This window comes from Nomascus leucogenys, chromosome 2 (genome assembly GCF_006542625.1).
Source record: "Nomascus leucogenys isolate Asia chromosome 2, Asia_NLE_v1, whole genome shotgun sequence".
Taxonomy (NCBI): Eukaryota; Metazoa; Chordata; class Mammalia; order Primates; family Hylobatidae; genus Nomascus; species Nomascus leucogenys.
The window spans coordinates 141,765,753-141,785,786 of record NC_044382.1 but is presented as its reverse complement, the minus strand read 5'-3'; the positions used below and the strand labels follow the sequence as shown (position 1 = coordinate 141,785,786).

Sequence of the window (20,034 nt, the reverse complement as noted above, 5' to 3'; positions counted from 1 at the left end):
CTATATCTTCTTAGGTCTCCTTAATGGTATTTAAAAAATAAAATAATAATAATAATAAACCATCCGACTACGAATTGCGTTTTTTTTTTTTTTTTTTTTTGAGACAGAGTCTTGCTCTGTCGCCCAGCCTGGAGTACAATGGCATGATCTCGGCTCACTGCAACCTCTGCCTCCCAGGTTCAAGTGATTCTCCTGCCTCAGCCTCCCAGGTAGCTGGGATTACAGGCACCCGCCACTACGCCAGGCTAATTTTTTGTTTTTATTAGAGACGGGGTTTCACCATGTTGGCCAGGGTGGTCTCGAACTCCTAACGTCAGGGGATCCACCCGCCTCAGCCTCCCAAAGTGCTGGGATTACAGGCATGAGCCACCATGCCTGGCATAAAAAATTTTTATGATAAACAGAAAAATAAATTTTTGGTAAGTCAGTGAAATTTGTAAATGGGGACTTTGACTTTTGACAAATTTATTTTGAACAAATAGATTTAAGACAATATATTGATTCAGCAATTATGATAGAAGTGGTTTTCTAGTGCAGATGACTAGGCTGATACAATACACTTCTCTGTATGATTCAGTTATTTTATTTATTTTTATTTTTTATTTTTATTTCTTGAGATGAAGTCTTGCCCTTGTGCCCCAGGCTGGATTACAATGGCGTGATCTCGGCTCACTGCAACCTCCAGCTCCCGGGTTCAAGTGATTCTCTTGCCTCAGCCTCCTAAGTAGCAGGGATTACAGGTGCCTGCCACCATGCCCGGCTAATTTTTGTATTTTTAGTAGAGAGGGGGTTTCATCACTTTGGCCAGGGTGGTGTTGAACTCCTGACCTCAGGTGATCCTCCCACCTCGGCCTTCCAAAGTGATGGGATTACAGGCGTGAGCCACCACGCCCAGCCATGATTCAATTTATAAGGACCACGATATTTTATCTTATTATCACAATCATCATCTGCAAAATCAAAACCAAATTCATATAGATCTACTTCAATCTGAGAAAGCTAATTGAGAAAAATAATATCGAGCTAGTAATATGTGATTTGATTTATCTGCTTTTGCTGACTTTAAGTTGTCTTAAGACGTTAGGTTCTGTGACCACTTTTTAAATTAAAAAAAAATTGTATTGTTATAACAAATTCCATATAGCAGAATTTTAAGTGATACTGATTTGCATATCATTTTCCTCCCCTGGATAGTGTTAGCCACACAAAAAATAATAATATATGTATATGATCTCGTAACTATATCAACGCAGGATGACCTGACTCTAGGTGCAGTTCTGCTGCATACTTAAAACTGGGATCTGGGAGTAAAGCATGAGCCTCTCTGTGGGTTTGTTTATTCGCCTGACACAGAAAGAAAGGAAAGGAATCACTGGCTTTAAACTTCCTATAATAAAACAAAATTGTGGTGGGATGCAGTGGCTCACACCTGTAATCCCAACACTTTGGGAGGCCAAGGCGGGCGGATCACCTGAGGTCAGGAGTTCAAGACCAGCCTGGCCAACAAGGCAAAATCCCGCCTTTACAAAAATACAAAAATTAGCAGGGCGTGGTGGTACATGCCTGTAATCCCAGCTACTCGGGAGGCTGAGGCAGGAGAATCGCTTGAACCCAGGAAGCAGAGATTGCAGTGAGCTGAGATCACGCCACTGTACTCCAGCCTAGGCGTAGAGTGAGACTCCGTCTCAAAAATAAAACAAAATAAAATGCAATTGTGCCCTTTAAACAACAATCGAAATTCCATATTTTAAAAGGATGGCCAGGTGTGGTGGTGCACACCTATAGTCCCAGCTACTGAAGCAGGGGGATAACTATGTTTGTGCTTGTGAATAGCCACTGTACTCCAGCCCAGGCAATATAGCAAGACCCCCATCTCAAAAAAAAAAACAAAGAAAAAACTAAAAAGAATAAAGGAGCAGGGAGTAGAACAATGGTTGCCAGGGGCTGGGGTGTGGGAGGAATGGGGAGATGTTACTTGGAAGGTATAAAGTTTCAGTTGGATGAATAAATTCTGGAGACCTATTGTACCACATGGTTAATGATAATATATTGTTTACTTAAAAATTGCTCCTGTAATCCCAGCACTTTGAGAGGCCGAGGTGGGCGGATCACAAGGTCAGGAGATCGAGACTATCCTGACCAACATGGTGAAGCTCCGTCTCTACTAAAAATACAAAAATTAGCAAGGTATAGTGGCACACAACTGTTGTCCCAGCTACTCAGGAGGCTGAGGCAGGAGAATCACTTGAACCCGGGAGGCGGAGGTTGCAGTGAGATGAGATCAAACCACTGCACTCCAGCCTGGTGACAGAGCAAGACTCCATCTCAAAAAAAAAAAAAAAAAAATTGATAAGAGACCAGATCTTAAATGTTCCCACCACAAAAAAAAATGACAAATATGTGAGATGACAATATGTTAATTGGCTTGATTGAAATCATTTCACAATACACACATATATCAAAACATCATGTATGCCATATACATATATAATTTTATTTGTCAATTATGCCTTAATCTGGGAGTAAAAATGATAAAGGTATGGCTGGGTGTGATGGCTCACATCTGTAATCCTGGCACTTGGGGAGGCTGAGGCGGGCAGATTATTTGAGGCCAGGAGTTCAAGACCAGCCTGGCCAACATAGAGAAACCCTGTCTCTACTACAAACACAAAAAAAAATTAGCTGGGTATGGTGGCACATGCCTGTAGTCCCACCTACTCAGGAGGCTGATCTATCCTTGCCTTTTTTGACAGTAAAATAATATGTGTCATTGTCAAGAAATAGAATGGCATGTAGCATCCCCAAGTTCTACACTTCACTTATAAAGCAATGCATTTCTAAACCATGATTGTACTTTAAAGATTCCCTGTTGTGCAAAAAGTAATACAAATGATGATTTTTCTTTTTTAGGCTCTCATGATTTGGGGAAGAAAAAAAAATTTCCTAGAGAAGGTTAAAAACTAATAGATAAATTTGATTATAATTTCAATTATTTTATTCCCATAGCATATATAAAACAGTATAAATTGAAGTATACTATTAATATTTGATTAATTGTGATCATGGGCTGTCACTTATTTAAATGCAGGGATATACAGATAATATTAGTTGAATAGGTAGCTTCATTGTCTGGGTGATTTAGCCATTGAAAATGTTTTCTCCTAATTATAGCTGTTGCTTTAGATATTTAACAATTGAACTGCTGAGTAAAGATTATGAGTCTTTACCACACTTTTTTTTTTTTTTGAGACAGAGTCTTGCTCTGTCACCCAGGCTGGAGTGCAATGGTGCCGTCTTGGCTCACTGCAACCTCTGCCTCCCAGGTTCAAGTGATTCTCCTGCCTCAGCCTCCTGAGTAGCTAGGATTACAGGCACCTGCTACCACACCTGGCTAATTTTTGTATTTTTAGTAGAGACGGGGTTTCACCAGGTTGGCCAGGCCGGTCTCAAACTCCTGGCCATAGGTGATCCACCTGCCTTGGCCTCCCAAAGTGCTGGGATTACAGGCGTGAGCCACCGCTCCTAACCATTACCACACATTATTTGCTGTGGAGCGAGTTCCTTGATCAAAGTCAAGGCTATGAGAATAAATGAGACATTCCTAAGTCCACAACAGTAATTCTGATGAAGTGTTACATGCAAGAAAGGTAAATCTGTCTCCAGATTATCTATTCCAATAAGAACAATGCAGTGACCCTTCCACAAAGGAAGTGGTCCAGCATAATTCATCTGTCCCTATGTTAGCACTCTAAGAGGGTCACTCAGTGTTGGTCGCTGCTGTGGGTTAAGTTTGGCACTCAGCTGGGGCTGTCCAATGGCAATGTTTGCCACATTGCGCCATGGACTACCAGTGCCCTCTTTACCACTGGAACTGGAGTCCTTATATAAATAGAAGCTGCATATAACTTTAAATATACCTATTTTTAGTTGTATATTTATAAACGTATATATCTCTGTAAGGTTCTGTTCTTACAGAACCACCTCCAATACCAAGGTCTTTATCATTCAGGGTTCAATCAGAGAAACAATCAGTAGTGTTCTGAAGTCAAATCCCACAGTGAACTAGGGAGCTATATAAAACTTATGTGCGTGTGTTTGTACTATAAGTATATAAATACATACACATACATACATACACATACTCGTACATATATAGAGGGACATATATGTGCCTTAGTCCATTTAGGCTGCTATAACAAAATATTATAGACCAGCTACTTTATAAACAACAGAAATTTATTTCTCACAGTTCTGGAGATTGGGAAGTACAATCAGGTTTGGCGTCTGGTGAGGGCCCATTTCCTCCTAGGCAGCCGTCTTCTCACTCTAACCTCACATGGCAGAAGGATCACAGAGGTCTCCCCCTTCCCTCCCCTTCTCTGCTCTCTTTGATAAAGGCACTAATCCCTTTCAAGAGGACTTCACCCCCGTGGCTCAATCACTTCCTAAAGGCCCCATCTCCTAACACTATTACCTTGGCGGGGAGGATATTGACCTGTGAATTTTGAGGCTACATAAACATTCAGATCATAGCAATACAGAACTCACTTCTATAATTGTAGGGGCTGAGTAAGCAAGAATAAAGTCTCTAGGGCAAGCCCTTTGGAAAAGCAGTCAGAAACGCCTGAGGCAGCAGCTGAGCACGGGTGGGAATTTTTTTAATTTCCATGTAAATAAGATAAGGTCTCATTGTGTTGCCCAGGCTGGTCTTGAACTCCAAGGTTCAAGTGATTCTCCTGCTTCAGCCTCTCAAAGTGCAGGGATTACAGTCACGAGACACCACGCCCATCCAGATGTGTTTTCCCGCTTCCCTCCAGAAAAACCTCAGCTTTGCTCTTAAGCCCTTTCACTGACTGAATTGAACCCACTCAGTTTATCCAAAATATTCTCATTTACTGAAAGCCAACTGATTATATAACCTAATCACACCTACAAAATACCTTCACAGCAACGCCTAGATTCATGTTTTATTGAAAAAATAGAGTGTAAAACAGCCAAGTTGACACAGAGATAGCACCATCGCAATGATGAAAAGAGGTGGATTTCAGAAGAGCCGAGGAAAACAAAAGATACAAAGTAAGGTAAGGACATTCTTATAATGTAGAAACTAACGTAGCCAAATCAAAATAATTAAACAAGAATCATATTTGGAAAGGTATTATTAAAGAGACAAAATCACCTAGTACTACGATCTGTACTTCCACTTAATCTAATTACTTCAAGTTTCTTTATACAGGTGTTAAATATTTAATGAGGGGATTAAATTGAAAGCTACTTAAGAAAGGGGCGGGTCATCTTGACCCTATATAAAGTCTGTGTCTTTGGGAGCTGCTCAGTTACTTGCTGATCTCAGTTGCCTGCTGATCTCGGTGAAGTCCAGGTGTTCTGCCCATGATGAATTTGGACGGCACTGCAGGTGGTAAGTTCCCATCAGCTTTTTCTTTGATAATGCTACTTGCCTTGCTTTTTCTCAAGAATGTGTCAAAGTTTAAAGCACAAACACAGAGGTACAGATTGTTGGAGCAGCAGCTGTTTTTCACTGATAAATTGTGTTAGGGCATTCATGGGTACTTTGAAGTTGGACCCTTGAATTTCAAATATAAAATGGCAACCGTGAGTCCCATACAAGGGTCATCTATCTAAAGTTGACACTTCAAGTGGAGAAAAGAATGTATGAACTACCTAATGCATCCTATAGAATTTTATTAAGATTTATTACTTTCCATTACAAAGTACCAGTTCTTGTGTATCTTTCGTAACCTTCTCAATTGTTCCATGAGTTTTACCTCTTTCATTAATTTTTATTAATTTTCCTCCTCCCTACTGCTTCCTCTTTTAGTAATTTTGTACATTTTCTTTTTTGTTTGTTTGTTTTTTTTGAGGCAGCATCTCACTCTGTCGCCCAGGCTGGAGTGCAATGCCTTGGCTCACTGCAAGCTCCGCCTCCTGGGTTCACGCCATTCTCCTGCCTCAGCCTCCCAAGTAGCTGGGAGTACAGGCACCCGCCACCACGCCCGGCTAATTTTTTGTATTTTTAGTAGAGACGGGGTTTCACCGTGTTAGCCAAGATGGTCTTGATCTCCTGACCTTGTGATCCGCCCGCCTTGGCCTCCCAAAGTGCTGGGATTACAGGCGTGAGCCACCGCGCCCAGCCATTTTGTACATTTTCAGTAAATTCTTTCTTTGGAAACTTAGGTCATTGATTATAATTTTATAATATGTACATTTAAGTGTTTATCCAATTTAGTATGACTGGCTGTATGCCTCAAGTAAAAATACACAGTAATAATAAAACAAGGAGGCCAAAGCAGGGGGATCAATTGAGCCCAGGAGTTTGAAACCAGCCTAGGCAACATAGCAAGGTATTATCTCTACAAGAAAAAAAAAAGACGCCAGGCACGGTGGCTCACTCCTGTAATCCCAGCACTTTGTGAGGCCGAGGCGGGTGGATCACCAGGTCAGGATATTGAGACCATCCTGGCTAACACTGTGAAACCCTGTCTCTACTAAAAATACAAAAAATTAGCCAGGCTTGCTGGCGGGCGCCTGTAGTCCCAGCTACTTGGGAGGCTGAAGCAGGAGAATGGCGTGAACCCAGGAGGCGGAGCTTGCAGTGAGCCCAGATCGTGCCACTGCACTCCAGCCTGGGCTACAGAGCGAGACTCCGTCTCAAAAAAAAAAAAAAAAAGGAAGGCACGGTGGTGCATATGTGTTGTCCCAGCTACTCCAAATGTTGAGGTGCAAGAATGGCTTCTTGAACCCAGTAGGCAGAGATTTCAGTGAGCTGAGACCACGCGACTGTACTCCATCCTAGGCGACAGAGGGAGACTCTGTCTCAAAAATAAAGAAAAAAAGAAAGTTTTTTTTATTATACTTTAAGTTTTACGGTACATGTGCACAACGTGCAGGTTAGTCACATATGTATACATGTGCCATATGGGTGTGCTGTACCCATTAACTCGTCATTTAACATTAAGCATATCTTCTAATGCTATCCCTCCCCCCTCCCCCCACCCCACAACAGGCCCTGCTGTGTGATGTTCCCCTTCCTGTGTCCATGTCTTCTCACTGTTCAATTGCCATCTATGAGTGAGAACATGCAGTGTTTGGTTTTTTGTCCTTGTGATAGTTTGCTGAGAATGATGGTTTCCAGCTTCATCCATGTCCCTACAAAGGACATGAACTCATCATTTTTTATGGCTGCATAGTATTCCATGTGTATATGTGCCACATTTTCTTAATCCAGTCTATTGTTATTGCACATTTGGCTTGGTTCCAAGTCTTTGCTATTGTGAATAGTGCTGCAATAAACATACATGTGCATGTGTCTTTATAGCAGCATGAGTTATAATCCTTTGGGTATATACTCAGTAATGGGATGGCTGGATCAAATGGTCTTTCTAGTTCTAGATCCCTGAGGAATCGCTACACTGACTTCCACAATGGTTGAACTAGTTTACAGTCCCACCAACAGTGTAAAAGTGTTCCTATTTCTCCACATCCTCTCCAGCACCTGTTGTTTCCTGACTTTTTAATGATGGCCATTCTAACTGGTGTGAGATGGTATCTCACTGTGGTTTTGATTTGCATTTCTCTGATGGCCAGTGATGATGAGCATTTTTTCATGTGTCTTTTGGCTGCATAAATGTCTTCTTTTTGAGAAGTGTCTGTTCATGTCCTTCGCCCACTTGTTGATGGGGTTGTTTGTTTTTTTCTTGTAAATTTGTTTGAGTTAATTGTAGATTCTGGATATTAGCCCTTTGTCCGATGAGTAGATTGCAAAAATGTTCTCCCATTCTGTAGGTTGCCTGTTCACTCTGATGGTAGTTTCTTTTCCTGTGCAGAAGCTCTTTAGTTTAACTAGATCCCATTTGGCAATTTTAGGTTTTGTTGCCATTGCTTTTGGTGTTTTAGACATGAAGTCCTTGCCCATGCCTATATCCTGAATGGTAATGCCTAGGTTTTCTTCTAGGGTTTTTATGGTTTTAGGTCTAACATGTAAGTCTTTAATCCATCTTGAATTAATTTTAGTATAAAGTGTAAGGAAGGGATCCAGTTTCAGCTTTCTACATATGGCTAGCCAGTTTTCCCAGCACCATTTATTAAATAAGGAATCCTTTCCCCATTTCTTGTTTTTGTCAAGTTTGTCAAAGATCAGATGGTTGTAGATATGCGGCAGTATTTCTGAGGGCTCTGTTCTGTTCCATTGGTCTATATCTCTGTTTTGGTACCAGTACTATGCTGTTTTGGTCACTGTAGCCTTGTAGTATAGTTTGAAGTCAGGTGGGGTGATGTCTCCAGCTTTGTTTGTTCTTTTGGCTTAGGACTGATTGGCAATGCGGGCTCTTTTTTGGTTCCATATGACCTTTAAAGTAGTTTTTTCCAATTCTGTGAAGAAAGTCATTGGTAGCTTGATGGGGATGGCAGTGAATCTATAAATTACCTTGGGCAGTATAGCTATTTTCATGATATTGATTCTTCCTACCCATGAGCATGGAATGTTTTTCCATTTGTTTGTATCCTCTTTTATTTCATGGAGCAGTGGTTTGTAGTTCTCCTTCAAGAGGTCCTTCCTATCCCTTGCAAGTTGGATTCCTAGGTATTTTATTCTCTTTGAAGCAATTGTAAATGGGAGTTCACTCATGATTTGGCTCTCTGTCTGTTACTGGTGTATAAGAATGATTGTGATTTTTGCACATTGATTTTTTTATCCTGAGACTTTGCTGAGGTTGCTTATCAGCTTAAGGAGATTTTGGGCTGAGACGATGGGGTTTTCTAGATATACAATCATGTCAAACAGGGACAATTTGACTTCCTCTTTTCCTAACTGAATACCCTTTATTTCTTTCTCCTGCCTGATTGCCCTGGCCAGATCTTCCAAGACTATGTTGAATAGGAGTGGTGAGAGCAGGCATCCCTGTCTTGTGCCAGTTTTCAAAGGGAATGCTTCCTGTTTTTGCCCATTCAGTAGGATATTGGCTGTGGGTTTGTCATAGATAGCTATTATTTTGAGATACGTCCCATCAATACCTAATTTGTTGAGAGTTTTTAGAATGAAGGGCTGTTGAATTTTATCAAAGGCCTTTTCTGCATCTATTGAGATAATCATGTGGTTTTTGTCGTTGGTTCTGTTTATATGCTGGATTACGTTTATTGATTTGTGTATGTTGAAGCAGCCTTGCATCCCAGGGATGAAGCCCACTTGATCATGGTGGATAAGCTTTTTGATGTGCTGCTGGATTCGGTTTGCTAATATTTTATTGAGGACTTTTGCATTGATGTTCATCAGGGATATTGGTCTAAAATTCTCTTTTTTTGTTGTGTCTCTGCCAGGCTTTGGTATCAGGAGGATGCTGGCCTCATAAAATGAGTTAGGGAGGATTCCCTCTTTTTTTATTCATTGGAATAGTTTCACAAGGAATGGTACCAGCTCTTCCTTGTACCTCTGGTAGAATTCGGCTGTGAATCTATCTGGTCCTGGACTTTTTATGGTTGATAAGCTATTAATTATTGCCCCAATTTCAGAGGCTGTTATTGGTCTATTCAGAGATTCAACTTCGTCCTTGTTTAGCCTTGGGAGGGTGTATGTGTCGAAGAATTCATCCATTTCTTCTAGATTTTCTAGCTTATTTGCATAGAGGTGTTTATAGCATTCTCTGATGGTAGTTTGTATTTCTGTGGGATTGGTGTTGATATCCCCTTTCTCATTTTTTATTGCATCTATTTGATTCTTCTTTCTTTTCTTCATTAGTCTTGCTAGCGTTCTATCAATTTTGTTGATCTTTTCAAAAAACCAGCTCCCAGATTCATTGATTTTTTGAAGGGTTTTTTGTGTCTCTATTTCCTTCAGTTCTGCTCTGATCTTAGTTAATTCTTGCCTTCTGCTAGCTTTTGAATGTGTTTGCTCTTGCTTCTCTACTTCTTTTAATTGTGACGTTAGGGTGTCAATTTTAGATCTTTCTGCTTTCTCTTGTGGGCATTTAGTGCTATAAATTTCCCTCTACACACTGCTTTGAATGTGTCCCAGGGATTCTGGTATGTTGTGTCTTTGTTCTCATTGGTTTCAAAGAACATCTTTATTTCTGCCTTCATTTCGTTTTGTACCCAGTAGTCATTCAGGAGCAGGTTGTTCAGTTTCCATGTAATCAAGCAGTTTTGAGTGAGTTTCTTAATCCTGAGTTCTAGTTTGATTGCACTGTGGTCTGAGAGACAATTTGTTATAATTTCTGTTCTTTTACATTTGCTGAGGAGTGCTTTACTTCCAAGTATGTGGTCAATTTTGGAATAGGTGCAGCGTGGTGCTGAGAAGAATGTATATTCTGTTGATTTGGGTTGGAGAGTTCTGTAGATGTCTATTAGGTCCGCTTGGTGCAGAGCTGAGTTCAATTCCTGGATATCCTTGTTAACTTTCTGTCTCGTTGATCTGTCTAAAGTTGACAGTGGGGTGTTCAAGTCTCCCATTATTATTGTGTGGGAGTCTAAGTCTCTTTGTAGGTCTCTAAGGACTTTCCTTATGAATCTGGGTGCTCCTGTATTGGGTGCATATATATTTAGGATAGTTAGCCCTTCTTGTTGAATTGATCCCTTTACCATTATGTAACGGCCTTCTTTGTCTCTTTTGATCTTTGTTGGTTGAAAGTCTGTTTTATCAGAGACTAGGATTGCAACCCCTGCCTTTTTTTGTTTTCCATTTGCTTGGTAGATCTTCCTCCATCCCTTTATTTTGAGCCTATGTCTGTCTCTGCACGTGAGATGAGTTTCCTGACTGTAGCACACTGATAGGTCTTGACTCTTTATCCAATTTGCCAGTCTGTGTCTTTTAATTGGAGCATTTAGCCCATTTACATTTAAGGTTACTATTGTTATGTGTGAATTTGATCCTGTCATTATGATGTTAGCTGGTTATTTTGCTCATTGGTTGATGCAGTTTCTTCCTAGCCTCGATGGTCTTAACAATTTAGCATGTTTTTGCAGTGGCTGGTACTGGTTGTTCCTTTCCATGTTTAGTGCTTCCTTCAGGAGCTCTTGTAGGGCAGGCCTGGTGGTGACAAAACCTCTCAGCATTTGCTTGTCTGTGAAGGATTTTATTTCTCCTTCACTTATGAAGCTTAGTTTGGCTGGATATGAAATTCTGGGTTGAAAATTCTTTTCTTTAAGAATGTTTAATATTGGCCCCCACTCTCTTCTGGCTTGTAGAGTTCCTGCCAAGAGATCAGCTGTTAGTCTGATGGGCTTCCCTTTGTGGGTAACCCGACCTTTCTCTCTGGCTGCCCTTAACATTTTTTCCTTCATTTCAACTTTGATGAATCTGACAATTATGTGTCTCGGAGTTGCTCTTCTTGAGGAGTATCTTTGTGGCATTCTCTGTATTTCCTGAATTTGAATGTTGGCCTGCCTTGCTAGATTGGGGAAGTTCTCCTGGATAATATCCTGCAGAGTGTTTTCCAACTGGGTTCCATTCTCCCCATCACTTTCAGGTACACCAGTCAGATGTAGATTTGGTCTTTTCACACAGTCCCATATTTCTTGGAGGCTTTGTTCATTCTTTTTATTCTTTTTTCTCTAAAGTTCTCTTCTCGTTTCATTTCATTCATTTGATCTTCCATCAGTGATACCCTTTCTTCCAGTTGATCGAATCGGCTACTGAGACTTGTGCATTCGTCACGTTGTTCTCATGCCATGGTTTTCAGCTCCATCAGGTCCTTTAAGGACTTCTGCATTGGTTATTCTAGTTAGCCATTCGTCTAATTTTTTTTTCAAGGTTTTTAATTTCTTTGCCATGGGTTCGAACTTCCTCCTTTAGCTCAGAGTTGTTTGATCGCCTGAAGCCTTCTTGTCTCAACTCGTCAAAGTCATTCTCTGTCCAGCTTTGTTCCATTGCTGTTGAGGAGCTGCATTCCTTTGGAGGAGGAAAAGCGCTCTGTTTTTGAGTTTCCAGTTTTCCTGCTCTGTTTTTTGCCCATCTTTGTGGTTTTATCTACCTTTGGTCTTTGATGATGGTGACGTACAGATGGGGTTTTGGTGTGGATGTCCTTTCTGTTTGTTAGTTTTCCTTCTACCAGTCAGGACCATCAGCTGCAGGTCTGTTGGAGTTTGCCAGAGGTCCACTCCAGACCCTGTTTGCCTGAGTATCAGCAGCAGAGGCTGCAGAACAGTGGATATTGGTGAGCAGCAAATGTTGCTGCCTGATCGTTCCTCTGGAAGTTTTGTCTCAGAGGAGTACCTGGCTGTGTGAGGTGTCAGTCTGCCCCTACTTGGGGGTGTCTCCCAGTTAGGCTACTTGGGGGTCAGTGACCCACTTGAGGAGGCAGTCTGTCCATTCTCAGATCTCCAGCTGCGTGCTGGGAGAACCACTACTCTCTTCAAAGCTGTCAGACAGACACATTTAAGTCTTCAGAGGATTCTGCTGCCTTTTGTTTGGCTGTGCCCTGCCCCCAGAGGTGGATTCTAGAGAGGCAGGCAGGCCTCCTTGAGCTGCGGTGGGCTCCACCCAGTTCCAGCTTCTCAGCCACTTTGTTTACCTACTCAAGCCTTGGTAATGGTGGGCGCCCCTCCCCCAGCCTGGCTGCTGCCTTGCTGTTTGATCTCAGATGGCTGTGCTAGCAATGAGAGAGGCTCTGTGGGTGTAGGACCCTCTGAGCCAGGCGTGGGATATAATCTCCTGGTGTGCCGTCTGCTAAGAATGTTGGAAAAGTGCAGTATTAGGGTGGGAGTGACTCGATTTTCCAGGTGCCATCTGTCACCCCTTTCTTTGACTAGGAAAGGGAATTCCCTGACCCCTTGCGCTTCCCTGGGTGAGGTGATGCCTCGCCCTGCTTCGGCTCACGCTCAGTGCGCTGCACCCACTGTCCTGTACCCACTTTCCAACACTCCCCAGTGAGATGAACCCGGTACCTCAGTTGGAAATGTAGAAATCACCCGTCTTCTGTGTTGCTCACGCTGGGAGCTGTAGACTGGAGCTGTTCCTATTTGGCCATCTTGGCTCGAAAGAAAGATTTAATTGAAATATACTGTGCATGCCAAAAATAGCAAATATTTATACATGTTTAATTTAACGAATGTTCACAAACCAACTACACTCATGGAACTCAGCACTCACATAAAGAGAATTTAGTGGCACCCAGAAGCCTCTGTTCTCTCCCTTCCGATTCCTTTCCCTCAGTAGCTCATATCCTGCCTTCCAATCAGTATAGATCAGTTTTTCCTGTTGTACGTTACAGTGATGAAATAATAAAATATTCTTCTGCAATTAGTTCCAATTGTAAATATAAATTCTCAAACCCAGATAGTAAATATGTTAGGCTGTGTGGACCCTAGACACATTGGAGCCTCAACTACTAAGTCTGCTATTGTGGCTTGAAAACAGCCATAGACAATGCATAAGTGAATGAATGTGACTGGTGTTTCGATAAAACTCTATTTACAAAAACAGGCAACTGGCTGGATCTGGCCCATAGGCCTAGAATTAGCCAATTCCTGCTTTCATTTGTAATTTTATTATTGTGGGTAGCTATGAGGTCACGCCTGGATTTCATCTTGGGAAGGGGAGGGAATCAATGGTGCTAACACTGCTGGGAACTCTTCTTTGGTCTGGTTATTATCAATATTCTCCAATGCTCTTCTCGCTACTTATACTTTTGTCAGGTTTCCCAGCTGAACAGGATCATCATAATGAAGAAAGACAAAGAAAGAAAGAAAGAAAAACAAAACACCGACATAAATTTTCTGAAGAATTATTGCAGGAACTTAAGGAAATATTTGGAGAGAATGGTTATCCCGATTTCACCACTAGGAAAACACTGGCCAAAAAATTTGATTGTCCAGTTAATGTAATAAACGTAAGTTCAACCTCATATGCATGTTTCTTAGATTTTTTTTTTTTAGGAAAGGTCTCACTCCAGTCGCCCAGTCTGGAGTGCAATGGAGTGATCACGGCTCACTGCAGCCTCAACTTCCTGGGCTCAGGTGACTCCCCAACCTCAGTGCTCCCCACTTAGTAGCGGGGACTACAAGCTCCCACCACCACACGGCTTTGTATTTTTTGTAAAGATGGGAGTCTCACCATGTTGCCCAGGCTGGTGTTGAACTCCTGGAGTCAAGCAATGCACCTGTCTCGGCCTCCCAAAGTGCTGGGATTACAGGCGTTAGCCACCATCTCCAGCCATTTCCTAGAAAATTAAAGGGCAGTAAGTAGATGTTTGATAGAGTATAGATGGAGGTAGAAACCAGAAGATTAGATTAAAAGGTACAGAATTCAAAGAAATGAGAGAGAGTAATTAAAATATATACATCTATACAATTAATCCTCCATATCCACTGTTTCCACATGCACGGATTTAACTAACCACAAATGGAAAATATTTGGAAAATTTAAAAAAAGAAAATAGGCTGGGCCCAGTGGCTCACACCTGTAATCCCAGCTTTGATCCCACCACCGCACAATTAAAAAAAAATACAAATTTTAAAACAATACAGAATAAGAACTACTTATGTAGCATTTGTGTTATATTATATATTAGGTCTTGTAAGTAATCTAGAGGTGGTTTTAAGGACATGAGAGGACATGCCCAGCATATATGCAAATACTACAGTTTTATGTAAGGGACAGAAACATCCTCAGATCTTGGTATCCAGAACCAATTTGAGAGAAAATTGTACACACACAGACAATATGAAAAATATAGGCCTGTTGCGGTGGCTCACGCCTGTAATCCTAGCACTTTGGGAGGCCAAGGTGGGCGAATCACGAGGTCAGGAGTTTGAGACCAGCCTGACCAACACGGTGAAACCCTATCTCTACTAAAAATACAAAAATTAGCCAGGAGTGGTAGTGAGTGCCTGTAATCTCAGCTACCTGGCAGGCTGAGGCAGGAGAATCGCTGGAACCCAGGAGGCAGAGGCTGCAGTGAGCAGAAATCCCCCAACTGCACTCCAGCCTGGGTGACAGAGCAAGACTCTGTCTCAAAAAAAAAAAAAGAAAAAGAAAAGAAAAATATAAAGAATTAAGCAGTGTATAGCATTTCATCACATAGGAAAATAGTATTATTATGTATGTATGTTTGTGAAAATACAGTGGGTATCTATTGTGAAAACTAGACTGCAGTGAGGCAAATTTGGAAGCAGTGGATGAGTTGATGCTGCTGTAGTTAGTGGTGGTGGCGGTGGTTTGGGCCAGCTTGCTAGCTGTGCAGGTGGATGGGACTAATGAGACTGTAGATGTTTGAGATGGAGCTGACAAAGTTTACTAGGTGTGGGTTATGCTGTGAAAGGTAAGGTGGCCTCAAAGGTTACTTGGACATTTGACTTAAGTCTGTGGAAGATGAGAGTTGCCTTTTACTAAGGAGGGGACCTAGGGAGGGACAGGTGTGTCAGAGAAATCAAAGTTTACATTTGGGACACATGAAGTTTCATATGTCAGATAAACATCCAAGTGGAAACACTAAGTGAACAGTTGAATATGCAATTCTGAAGGGTTGGGAGAGCACTTAGCTAAGATATAAATCTCAGAGTTGTCTGCTAATGAGCTGACTGATGAGTGGTAGCCCCTAGTAGCTTCAGGATGAGAGCTGGAAAGATCTAGGCAGGATTACAAAATTGAGACTTTCAGCCCCACCCTCCAAATTCTGGAGAGGAGGTGGAGCTGAAGGTTAAGTTGATCATCAATAGCCAATGGCTTAATCAATCATGACCATACAATAAAGCCTCCAGAAAAAAAACAAAGACACTGAGTTTTAAGAGGGTCCAGATAGTTGAACATGTGGAAGTTCCTGGAGGTGGCTTATCCAGGGAGGGCAGGAAAGCTCTGCATCTCTTCCCCCATATCTCACCCTATGCATCTCTTCATCTATATCCTTTGTAATATCCTTTCTAATCAACTGGTAAACCTAAGTGTTTCACTTAGTTCTGTGAGCCACTCTGGCATGTTAATCAAACCCAGAGAGGAGGCCAACAGGAGCCCTGACCTGAAGCCAGTCAGTCAAAAGTTTCAGAAGCCCAGACTTGCAACTGGCATCTGAAGGAGGGGCAGTCTTGCAGGACTAAGCCCTCAACCTGTGGGATCTGATAGTATTTCCAGGTACATAGTGTCAGAATTGAATTGAAGGACACCCACCTGGTGTGCACTGCAGAACTGACTGTTTGCCTGGTATGTGGAAAAATACATTTGCTCACACAAGCCTTTCTCTGTTGATTGTTATGATGTGAGAGCAGAGGAAAAATGTTTTTTTTTCCCTGAGAGAGTCATACAACAAATAGATGGTCAAGAAGTTATTCAAACAATTGCACTCTTTAGTTGTAACCCGTGAACCAATGCATGTAAGAATTATGTACATATAAGAAACAGAAATGGGGGCCAGATGTGGTGGCTCACACCTGTAATCCCAGCACTTCGGGAGGCTGAAGCAGGCAGATCACCTGAGGTCAGGAGTTCAAGGCCAGCCTGGCCAACATAGCGAAACCCCGTCTCTACTAAAAATACAAAAAATTAGCCAGACATGGTGGTGCGCCTGTAATTCCAGCTACTCAGGAGGCTGAGGTAGGAGAATCACTTGAACCCAGGAGGCAGAGGTTGTAGGGAGCCAAGATCCCACCATTGCACTCCAGCCATGGCAACAAGAGCAAAACTCTGTCTCAAAAAAAAAAAAAGTGAAGAAAAGGAACAGAAATGTGGATGTCAGAAAATACACCACTAATTCTCCTTAGCGGGAGAGTATGAGTAAAGTAACAGGGTTGTGTGAACAATGCATGACTAGGTGGGACAGCTGGGAGCCTCTTCTGTAGCACAGAGTGGGTCTCTTAGTGAATAAGCAGGAGAACATTGCAAATGGGTCACAAACATGTTGGGGAGAGATTCTGGGAAGCCAAGGTTCACATGTAAACCATGGTGTCACTGTCTCCAGTGAAGGAGGTTATGGTTCTAGAAATGCACAACGCATGACCTGTGTTATCACATGTACCCCTAGGACAGATTGCCTTTATTATTTATATGCTTTAATGTCAGCAGGCAAGTCAGGGACTCTGCTTGGAAGAGGCTTAAATAGAAAAATCCTCCTACATTAAGGAATGCATACAAGAATATATTCAGATAAGTAGAGTCGATAAAACAATATTATCTTTTCTCTCTAGAATTGGTTCCAGAATAAAAGAGCCAGACTTCCACCTGCAGAAAGACACAGAATATTTGTTCTTCAGAAAAAGCATGATTTTCCAGTCCAAGCCCATCCATTTTTAAGCTGCCAGGAGACCCAGGCTGCAGCTCACAACTATGCCACCAAGCAGAGCCTCTCTGGTGCCCAGAGGGCTCTGATGAGAAGAGCTGGTTGCTCCCCTCTGGAGAAACAGAGGATTCCCAGTCAACAGATGGGCTACAATTGCTTCTCTTTGGAGAACCAAGAGACTCCCAGTCAACAGGTGGGCTCCATGTACTCTTCTCTGGAGAAACCAGGGATTCCCAGTCAACAGAGGGGCTCCATGTGCTCTTCTCTGGAGAAACCAGGGATTCCCAGTCAACAGGTGGCCTCCCAGAGCTCCTATCTGGTCACAGGCACTGTAAAGCATCCAGGTTGTGCTATGGAGTATGGAGGTCACACAGGAAGTGACCATTCTGGAAGTGGGTATTCTACCGCCTACCATTTTCTCAGCTACAACTCTGCAGAATGCCTTCATCCTCCCCCATCTTCTATGCCATATTTTCACGGAGAAAGGACTGAAACCAGGCAAAGCCAGCACGCAAGTCCCTTCCTTTTGGATTACGCTCAAGATGCATATGGGGTGAAGAAAGACCATTGTCATTGCTCATTCTGTCTCTCACTGCTGCAAGAACAGCAGCAGAATGATTGGCAGTATCACCTGCAGCAGCACCAACAGCCTCAGAATTACTTAGAGGGGATGATGTTCCAGGAACAGCTCCCGATGGACTTGGATCCTTGGGATCTAGGGAAGCAGTGGCCCTCAGTTCAGTCACAGCTGCAGAGTCAACTGCCTCAGAATAATGGAAAGCCCTTGTGCTCTCAACTGCAGCACATGTGTCTCCAAATGGCTGCCGACTCACCCCTGCTGCCTCTGGGGCAAGATATGCAGGAAAGGGCTTCAGAGCAACCCAGGACCCAAATGCAGCAACTTTAAGTTGAGGAGTGGACAAGGGTCTGCAGCAGGGAACCAAGGATACAGCTCTGCAAAGTAGTGCCAAGTGTCAGAGAACCACAGTCGCGGGTCAGGCCCACAGTCACCTACACGGTAGCGCAAAGCAGAGCCCTTACCAGAAGCCTCCACATTAAGAAAAGAAAGAAAGAAAGAAAAAAAAAAAAAGCCAGGTGACATTGTCTGAGCCCAGGAGTTCAAGAAAAGCCTGGGCAACATGGTGAGTCCCTGTCTCTATAAAAAAAAACTTTTTAAAAAAATTAGCTGGGCTTGATGGTGTGCTCCTGTGGTCCCAGCTACTCAGGAGGCTGAGGCAGGAGGATCACTGAGCCCAGCAGTTTGAGACCAGCCAGGGCAATATTAGAAGGTCCCATCTCTACAAAAAATAAAAATAAATAAAAATAAATAAAATAAAAAATTTAGCCAGGCATAGTGGCTTGTGCCTATGGTCCCAGCTACTTCTGAGGCTGACGTGAAAGGATCACTTGAGTCTGGGAGGTGGAGGCTGCAGTGAGCTGTGATCATTCCACTACACTCCAGCCTAGATGACAGAGTGAGACCCTGTCTATGAAAAATTAAAAAGAAGAAGAAAAATAAGACTGTCTGCAGGAAGGCTCCATGGTGTTGGTCCCTTCTCATACAGAAGCAGTGTCCACATGTGTTATAGCTCCTGAGCTCCTGACCGTATAGTTTATGGTGGCCTTGAAAAGACTGACTCCATAGAATATGGATTGAAAAACCAACAGGCACAAAGATTGCAGGAGCACTGCTCAAATCACATCATGCAAAGTCTAACGACATTTTGCCTTCAGAAGAAGGAGGCTCTTGCCCAGCCCTTCAGGTATTGTTCCCCTGAGAGGCAATATAGCCAACAAGAACAGAGTAACCACAAAGCCCCACAGCAGTGACAATTGGATGGGGGGGTCTAAAGGCTACTCTTGCAAAACTGTCTCCTCCACGGACCAGAGCAGTATCTCCAGGTTGTGAAGCATGGCCTACCGGGACCCACCTGTATCTCCTCAGCAGCCAGCCCCACCGAAGAAGCTCTGCCTGTGAAGGGTGCTGCAGCAAAATCAGCCCGGCATTTGTACATCTCAAAGGCAGCCCAGTATAAAGGCAGGAGCTTTTAATTGAAAGGCATTTAAAGACACAGTACATAAAGCCATGCACAATGGCTCACACCGGTAATCTTAGCACTTTGGGAAGCCAGGGCAGGAAGATCTCTCTGAGCCCAGGGATTCAAGACCAGCCTGGGTACCATGGCAATATCTTGTCTCTAGAAAAAGGAAGAAAAAAAAACTGTACAAGAGGACCCTGAAAAGCCTCAGGGAGATGCTGTGCTGAAGCAGCCCCCACCAGCCTTCTTAGCTGACAGCTGCTGCCTACGAATCCAGAGTGTTGTGACCAAGTCATCTAGGGATGTGACACCAAGGCCAACAAACATCTGAAATACCCAGGTGAGTCTCTGAATGCCAGGTGCTGACCTGATTTTTCTTTTTAGAAAAGATCAAGAGTCTTTGAACCTCTAGGTCTTTTTAATAGTTTTGAGCTTTGACATGTAGAATTATTTCTCAAAGATTCCAGAGTTTTGTCAGATAAAGCATATATTGTAATATTAATTAGGCAACTTGCTTTAAAAGCTGAAATTTCCCACCAATTCTCTATTAGATGTGTCCTACATAGAAATTCTTCCAAGTGTTACAAAGAGTACACAGCCATAGAAACACAGTATATGAAGTTGACTGATGAAGAATCAAATAAAGTGTAAAGTAATAAGCTAGCACAGTTAATAAGAATGAACTAGATCTACAGATACATGTGAGATTTATGAGGCACAATGTTTCACTCTTTTTTCCAGAGCAGGAGTGGATATTTATTTAAAAGGGCTTTAGAACA

The 20,034-nt window shown here is 42.5% G+C and overlaps 1 protein-coding gene across 1 annotated transcript; it reads left to right on the top strand.

The window, feature by feature from the left end:
* The first annotated feature begins 5,172 nt into the window (after positions 1 to 5,172).
* Positions 5,173 to 18,216, top strand: CPHXL (cytoplasmic polyadenylated homeobox like). Its single transcript, XM_030819106.1, has 3 exons — positions 5,173 to 5,419; positions 13,645 to 13,838; positions 17,125 to 18,216. Exons 1-3 carry the CDS (start codon positions 5,392 to 5,394, stop codon positions 18,121 to 18,123), a joined length of 1,221 nt encoding a protein of 406 aa, XP_030674966.1. The 5' UTR covers positions 5,173 to 5,391; the 3' UTR covers positions 18,124 to 18,216.
* Positions 18,217 to 20,034: the final 1,818 nt, after the last annotated feature.

Bases quoted from the DNA above. Each gene is read 5' to 3' on its own strand.
- CPHXL (XM_030819106.1), top strand. From the start codon at position 5,392: ATGATGAATTTGGACGGCACTGCAGGTG. The intron at 5,420-13,644 runs GTAAGTTCCCAT...TACTTTTGTCAG, and splicing joins TTTGGACGGCACTGCAGGTG to GTTTCCCAGCTGAACAGGAT. The intron at 13,839-17,124 runs GTAAGTTCAACC...TTTTCTCTCTAG, and splicing joins GTCCAGTTAATGTAATAAAC to AATTGGTTCCAGAATAAAAG.